Source organism: Barbus barbus (genome assembly GCF_936440315.1).
Source record: "Barbus barbus genome assembly, chromosome: 30".
Lineage (NCBI taxonomy): Eukaryota > Metazoa > Chordata > Actinopteri > Cypriniformes > Cyprinidae > Barbus > Barbus barbus.
In genome coordinates, this window is record NC_136758.1 from 9,994,366 (window position 1) to 10,002,700 (window position 8,335).

An 8,335-nucleotide genomic window follows, 5' to 3' on the forward strand; every position below is an offset into this window, starting at 1 on the left:
CCGCATGTATAAAACCAGTAACTGCAGTTCTGGCCATTTTGTGTTTTCTTGTAAAATGGAATCGTTGTTGCTGTTCTGCAGTCGCTTCTGATGCACAGAGATGGGTGAGTTTTATACTCAAGTTAACGTCGTTATGTCGCCAAATCAGAAGTGGCATCGAAAAGATAACTACTGTGTGTGTGCAAGTATGCAGGACGCGTTGTGTTTGTTTTTAAGAGGCAATCACGGAAGTGTCAGTGCGCTTCTGTTTTCCTCTATTTGTTGCACTGTAGTTATACGCTTTTATTATAGTGTTGCATTTTTGAAATGCATGCTTTACCTGTGGCGCCAGCTATTTTAACAGTTTTTGTAATGCATGCATAATTATTGACGTTTTAATGACAGGGGTTACAAATTAATGTGCGTCACTCTAAAATAGTTTATAAACTCAATGTTGACAGATACAGCAGTTGGCTATATAAAATATAGGCTGCTTTCATTTTTCCACTGTTCTACAAAGCTCAGACCGGGGTTAGTTGTCACACTGCTTAATGTACATTTAATACAGTGTTGCATTTCTACAGTTATTGTTCAGGAAAAAGTTGCAGTTGTTTGAACACAAAGTCGATAGTGGAACATGTCACTATTTATGGGGCAGGTTAAGTTGTCACAGTGGTGCCTGCCACTAAACGGCCTATTATATACTTTAAAGTAGAATTTTGGTAGTAGGCCTAAAATATGGACTATTCAAAACTATTCATGAAACGGTAAAACATGTAAAAGGGTAATATCAAACCATTGTTTGACCGATAAAAGGAATTTAGTCAATTTTAAACGATAGAATTATAAAACTGAGTACACGTATGTGAACCAGGACCACAAAACCAGTCATAAGGGTCAATTTTTCAAAATTGAGATTTATGCATCACATGAAAGCTGAATAAATCCTCTTTCCATTTGTTAGGATAGGACAATATTTGGCTGAGATGCAACTATTTGAAAATCTGGAATCTGAGGGTGCAAAAAAATCAAAATATTGAGAAAATCACCCTTTAAAGTCGTCCAAATGAAGTTCTTAGCAATGCATATTATTAATCAAAAATTAAGTTTTGATATATTGACAGTAGGAAATTTACAAAATATCTTCATGGAACATGATCTTTACTTAATATCCTAATGATTTTTGGCATAAAAGGAAAAAAGTTTTGACCCATACAATGTTTTTTTTTTTTTTTTTTTGGCTATTGCTACAAATATACCCCAGAGACCTGAGACTGGTTTTGTGGTCCAGGGTCACGTTTGACAAATTGCAGTTATGAAAATTAACAGCCTGAACACAGTTCAACATTTTGGTTACAATGTACCTTTATAATAGTTAGATTTTTCTTGCCTCGTTTGTATACTATTATGGTTTTATTTTGTGTGCTTCTTCACTCAACAACTATAAAATTACAAGTTTTTTTTTTGTAGTGCACAAAAATTATCCTACCATACCAAACCTACAGAGAAAACAATATTATGCATGGACTCAGAAACCTTGTATTTATCCCTGGTGTTCACGATGTAAATTAGAACCTAAAATCTTGATATTGCAAAAGAAAAAAATTTATGTCAGCAAAAAACTTTTCCATTCCTTCTCGCTCTCTCCCTATAGGCCCTATATGCATGCACAAACGCACATGGCTGTTCTTGGCTTTGAAATCAGTTTTTCAGTCTCTGAAATTTCCAGATCAGTAACCTGTGACAGTGTTTCCTGCAGGGCTGTTGAAATGTGCGACAAATGTTCTGCGTCGTGGTGTTCGACTGAAAGGCCTGAATTACAGCACCCGAGCAAAGATGAAGCCAGGTATGATTTACAAGTGGTTTGGTTTTAGTTACTATGCACCATTATGCATTAACATTTACAGCAGTGGGTTACATCAGCTTAAAATCATTAACCAGCTGGACTTTAAAGTGTCAGGCTGTCATAAAGCACAGGATTTAGCATGTGGCAGTCAGAGGGTCTGTCTCCCAGTGCTCTGCGGAGCATTATTCGGCTGCAGAGTCGGGATATTAAGAACACCTCTGGTATCGCTGCAGGTATGAAGGGTGAAATTATGATTAGATGCCATGGTATGTTTAGTAAATACACTGTAAATCTTGTTTTGGTATTATGATTTTATCATTGCATTAGCAAAGCGCATTCCAGCTTGACAAACGAATATTTGGATTCATTTTTGATTAACCTTCAAACTCACAATTCTAGTTATGCGGTATATTGTTCAGCGAATACATTGCATTTACAGTATTCACTTTCTGTAAACAGATGAGGAAAAATTTTTAATTCAAATACCGTACCAAATTGTATATCCTTAATCTGCAAAACATTTTTAGAGATTTTAAATCTGCAAGCACGGAGACAGCTACAAGATCTCACGGACAATATTACTGTATTCTTACTGAAAGGATATCAACAGGCTAACGTGGTGATCTTGCACAAGGATCTTGCTGATGACTTTGAAGCGTTTTGCCGAGCTAACAGCAGCCCCCTACCGCTGCTGTACAGGAGCAAATGTGGAGAATGGACCTGCGGCCCCCTCGCCACAGGATCTGACATCAGGTATCTTCACAGTTCACACCAAAGTGTCCACTAGCAGACATGAAACCACTGCCCTACACTATTTTATTTTTGATTTGAGTTGATTCACTAACTGTTCTGTAAATAGGTGGTGAGAAAATCAAATCAAATCCTGTTTAATAGGAGGCTGTTCCTTTATAGATTATCTCTAGTCACAGACAGCTGTAAAAAATTAATCTTTTTTGACAGTAAAGTGTTCTAAGGCCATCTTGCCATTTAATAATTACACCCAGAGATAGACTAGGAAAAAAATACTGGACAACCTTTAAAGGGATCACTCGAAAATATAAATGCTGTTATCATTTACTTACCCTCATATTTGTTCCAAACCTCTGAGTTTCTTTCTTCTGTTGACAGTAGCCATTGACTTCCAAGTCAGTAGCTACTCTCAACTGTTTAATATGGAAGCCTGTTTCCAACACTGAAAAAAAAATTAAAAGAAAAAGGTTGCGACTTTTTATCTCACAATTCTGACATTTTTCACAAAATTGTGAGAGAAACTCGCAATTGTGAGTTATAAAGCCAGAAGTGTGATTTCTAAAGTCACAATTGCAAGATAAAAACTCGCAATTCTGACTTTTTTCTTGCAGTTGCGAGTTTATATCGCAATTGACTTTTTTTCTGGCAATTCTGACTTTTTTTCACAATTGCGAGTTATAAAGTCAGAATTGCGTGATATAAACTCAATTGTGAGTTAAAGTCCAATTTTGAGGGGGGGTGGCTGATATGTTCTCAGAATTGCGAGTTTATCTCACAATACATATAAACTCGCAACTGCAAGAAAAAAGTCAGAATTGCGAGTTTTTATCTCGCAGTTGTGACTTTATATATCGCAATTTCGAGTTTATATCACGCAATTCTGAGAAAAAAAGTCAGAATTGCAAGTTTCTATCACGCAATTATAAGAGAGAAAGTCAGAATTGTGAGATGAAAAAGTTGCAATTACCTTTTTTATTTTTTATCTAGTGGCAGAAACGGGCTTCCATTAGTTAGTTACATTCTTCAAAAATTATTATATTTAATTTCCGCATTGTCCTGCCTTTCTCTCAGGGAGGACTGTCCAGAGTACTGTGTGTTTGAGAACGGTGTGCTGATGAAGAAGGTCGCTAGTTTATCCTCTTACACTCCTCAACTTCAGGACATGGTTGCATTCTACCTTGGCTGTAGTTTTGGTTTTGAGTCAGCCTTAAAGGCCGCTGGGGTTCCAGTGAGAAATGTGGAACAGGGTAAAAATGTCAGCATGTACAAGGTCAGTAAACACCTCGGGCCTGGATTACATCCATGTGCTGTAGCGCCTACAGCTTATTACTTGATTTTGCTTGTGTCGGATGTTTTCCCTGTTTTGAAATTGAAAAAATGACCAAAAGGAAAATCCTTTAGGTCATAGTGCTTATGCCTGTTTTTGTTTTGTTTTGCTTTGTTTTTGCAGACCTCAGTAGCTTGTATTAGAGCAGGTCAGTTTCACTGTCCGATGGTGGTGAGCATGAGACCTGTACCAGAAGACAAGCTGGATGCTACGGCTCAAAGCACACACGCGATCCCACTGGCACATGGAGGCCCCGTCCATATTGGAGACCCTAGTATGTACTTTTTTTTTCTTTTTTTTTTTTAAGTTTCTCACTTTATCATATACAACTTTTAATGATCTTAAGGTGATTTTCAATAGATCAGTTTGTCAGTTCCCCTCAAATTAACAGTTAGTTCATTTATTTGTATTTATTTATTTTTTCCCCATTTAAAGTAATAGTTCACCCAAAAATGAAAATTTGCTGAAAATGTACTCCCTCTCAGGCCATCTAAGATGTAGATGAGTTTGGTTCCCTGTCAGAACAGATTTGGAGAAATTTACCATTACATGACTTGCTCACCAATGGATCCTCTGTAGTGAATGGGTGCCGTCAGATTGGGAGTCCAAACAACTGATATAAACATTATAATAATCCTCTCGACTGCATTAATTGATGTCTTGTGAATTGAAACTATTGCTTGTGAATTGAAACTATTGCTTCTGCCCAAAATACTGTAACGAAAATTATTTTGAATAATTATTGTTAACAATAACAACAATGGCTTTTATATGCTGTTATCTAACAAATGAGATTCATACATTTTTAAGTGTTCAAATACTTTTTGGGACCATTGTAAATACCAATCATGTTCATGGAGGATATGACTAATGGTGGAATTGTTCTCCTAAGAGTCCATCTGTAATACTTAACTGCATGTGTAGTCAAAACATGATCAAAACATGTCTAAACATACTCCAACTGTTAACATTGTAGGCGCTTGCAGGTCGAAAAATGAACTCCTTTTTAAACATCTCGTAAACTCCCTTGATTCTCTTACAGAGCTGCTGGGTATCCAGGACTTGTCACAACCAGACTATGGGGACCCAGTGAAGGGGTGTCCCGGTGATGTGCCTGTGTTCTGGGCCTGTGGGGTCACTGGTGTTGAAGCTGTACAGAGCTGCAGTAAGGTTTCTCCAAAAATTTTAAAAATGTAGTTGCACTGTTTGGTGCTGCTAGTGGAGTAGAAATTGCACACTTCACCTTTAAGATTTAATGTCACTGGGTTTTCAGTACACTTGAGGTTTTATGTCATTTTTTGCAGCATACACAGATAATTTTTATGCAGTGTGTAGGAAAAGAACTGCATGTTGACCTTTTTTATTTTTTTTAATATTGCAGAGCCCGCTCTGGCGTTCACACACTCTCCTGGCTGCATGTTCATCGCCGATCAAAAGGCAGAAAATATTTCGCCCCTCACTCTTGAGCCATCAGAATGCCCTTTGAGTTTCTCCATTTCCCAGAATCCTCTGCATTACAGCATCGCTAGCAAAAGAGCTGTTCAACAAATTCGAGCAATTGAGGAGCTTGTTGTTGAAGACCCAGGTATGAAGCAGCACAATTCTGACTCCCCCCCCCCCCCCCCCCCCCCCCCCCAAAAAAAAAACAATATTTAAATTAGGGCTGTCAGTCGATTAAAATTTATAATCTAATTAATTACAGGGTGCTGCATTTAATTATCGCAAACTAAATATGGCTGTGAAAATACCCCCAAAAGATAATTTATTAAAAACTATTATTGTTTTAAATGTTTAGACTACAATGGCCTAACATAAAGTATGGAACATAAAAGAAGATCATTTGAGAAACATTTTTTAAACAATTTTTTTATTTTTATAAAATAGAAAACAGAAAATACATTTAAAAAGCATAATTAATTCCAAACCAAACACAAAAGTCTGAACAAAGTTCTGGGTAAATGTTCAAGTCTTTACAATTGTTTCAAGATAATACTATAAAATAATGAATTCATTCAGAATAAAATAAATATTTTTTTCTAAAGGTTTGTCATAAAAATAAGATTTTTATTTTCCAAAATAATGTCAGCTCCAGAAATCTCCCTTAATAAAACCTTAATTACACCAGAAAAATAAATAAATAAATAATACTCTTACCAACCATCTTTTTCTTAAATCTGCATATGGCCTGGAATACATTGGTGACACAATATTTACTAGATACCATAAAAGCTACTTCCAAATAATATCCTGGAAGCATGAATTTGTGCTCTGACATTGTAAACTCAAAATATTTGTGTAATGCTACTTCTACACCACTAGGTGTTAGTGCACGTCCACGAATACATAGTGCACTCAATAGCACAACTACTAAACAAAAATGGCTATTATTGACATTTATACATTAAGTGTGGCCAAAGTGTACAAATTACTTTTTGGTATCACACTCTGCCATTGTGAAGGTTTTTTTTTTTTTTTTTTGGTTTTTTTTTTTTTTTTGTTTACTGTAATGTTTTAACAAAATGTCATAATTGCACCTTCCAGTGAAAACAAAAGACTTCTCTCTAGTGACACATGCAGGAGTTCTCCAATCATTTATTCTCCACTCCTGCAGTGCCCACATCTCAGCAAGCGATGCACAGAACCAAGTCCCCATCCTACATTTATTTTTTATTTATTTATTTTTTTTCTTCAATAATTCATTACACTCGCATGTTACAATGAGGAAAAAATCTTCATGACTTTAAAACACGTAAAGTAGTAACTCTGTGGTTTGTGTGCAGGTTCAAGAGGTATACGGGCCCTGTTCTTGCAGGATGAGCTCCTAAAGGCCTGTCTCTCACTGTCCCATTCATCCTCTGTTCTCATCACCACTGGTTTCCCCACACACTACATGCACAACCCCCCTGAAGAGACTGATGGCCCACCCGGGGCTATCGCCATGGCAGCTATGCTTCAAGCACTCAGCAAAAAGGTGGTCATCGTGACGGATGGGCGTGCTTTGGAGATGAATCAACACATTATGCGGGATGCTGTGGAGAAAGGTGCCTCCATCATTGCCGATTTAGAGTTATTCTTTGGTTATGCTAGCCACATAAGCGACATGCAAATTAACATTTTGGAGGGTAGACTTGTCATGTCTGGTTAGGACAGGGTCTTACTTTCTGAATGTGTGTGTGTTTGTTCACTAACAGGTGTGATAAAGACTGCAGTGCCAGTAATATGTTTCCAGAGTAATGGCCCTGACTCAGCACTTCACTTCCTGTGCCGTGATGGAGATCCCACTAAGCCCAGGTGTAATGTGGTTCAATCTCATTTTCCATCCACTGCTTTCTCTTGTGCTGCATTCCAATTCGCCTACTTACTTATTATGCCCTAAAAGTATATATTTTTTTTATGAAGAAAAAGTACATACTTTTGAGTATGTAGCAGAATAGTATACAAGCTTTGGGACATACTACTACTTCATAATTGAGTCATTTAATTTACCTATCGTATTGGAGAGAAATGAAGAGGCACATTAATCTGCCAGTCATGGGTCTTTAATGCCTTGAACTCTCCTCATGTGTTTTCATAATGATGCATTTAAAAGTTAATATCCAAACATATCTTTATAAAGGTTTTCAATGTTCGCAAATATAACGCAGATGCCAATTAATAGTTATTTGTTTTTAATCAGGTCAGGTATTATTACGCAAATCCCTTTATCTAAGCATATCTACTTCACCGCCAGTCTCGCATATCGACTTTTTATTTGTGTTCGTGGTTCTAATCGAATCAGCATCCAACGCGCAATGGATTGTGGGCAATATTAGCCATTCGAGTGTGCATGAATCTGCACTTCAAATTTTCAACAGAAATAGTAAACTGTCTGAGATACTCATTTTAGCATACTATAATTTGAGACACTTAATTTTAATTTCGCATACTATTTAAGACAAATACTATGCGAATTGCGACAGCATTGGTTGTTAAGATCACGTGTGATGGAATATGGCCAAAAATGGCATCAATGGAAAATGCATATGGTATAACGCCTTTTTGTTTTTTTGCTGTGTTTCTCTGAAAATAATTGCAAACCTTAGAATGTTTGTCAGCCAATCAGATTCAAGCATTCAACAGCCCCGTAGTATAATTTTGTATAATGACTGCTAAACTGTATAACTGATTGTTGGTAGTTTCATGTTTCTCGTCACTCTGTGGTCTCTTCTATCTCAAAATCTAAAAAAAATATTTTATGCCCATTTATCTAATTATTTGGTCTTTGCAGTCAGCCAATCATTATCATAAAATAACTCATTTCAGGGTGATGTTGAGGTTTATTTTGATAATGACATGCATTATTCCTCACTGCATTATTAAAGGAATATTCTGGATTCAATGCATCTTAAGCTCAATCAACAGCATTTGTGTTCATAATAATGATTACCACAAAA

General features: G+C 36.5%; 1 protein-coding gene across 2 annotated transcripts in view; it reads left to right on the forward strand.

Moving 5' to 3' along the window:
* The first annotated feature begins 2 nt into the window (after nucleotides 1-2).
* The window catches only part of LOC306850521 (D-glutamate cyclase, mitochondrial-like), an 18,252-nt gene continuing 9,919 nt past the window's right edge, over nucleotides 3-8,335 (forward strand). The window contains exons 1-9 of one of the 2 annotated variants that reach the window (XM_079386192.1): nucleotides 3-104; nucleotides 1,739-1,825; nucleotides 2,425-2,578; nucleotides 3,647-3,845; nucleotides 4,026-4,176; nucleotides 4,945-5,067; nucleotides 5,284-5,487; nucleotides 6,683-6,943; nucleotides 7,094-7,193. In XM_079386192.1, the coding sequence (XP_079242318.1) occupies nucleotides 101-104; nucleotides 1,739-1,825; nucleotides 2,425-2,578; nucleotides 3,647-3,845; nucleotides 4,026-4,176; nucleotides 4,945-5,067; nucleotides 5,284-5,487; nucleotides 6,683-6,943; nucleotides 7,094-7,193 (1,283 nt within the window). In that variant the 5' untranslated portion in view covers nucleotides 3-100. Of the gene's footprint in view, nucleotides 105-1,726; nucleotides 1,826-2,424; nucleotides 2,579-3,646; nucleotides 3,846-4,025; nucleotides 4,177-4,944; nucleotides 5,068-5,283; nucleotides 5,488-6,682; nucleotides 6,944-7,093; nucleotides 7,194-8,335 lie in introns of both variants that reach the window. The other variant, XM_079386191.1, reaches the window with a different exon arrangement.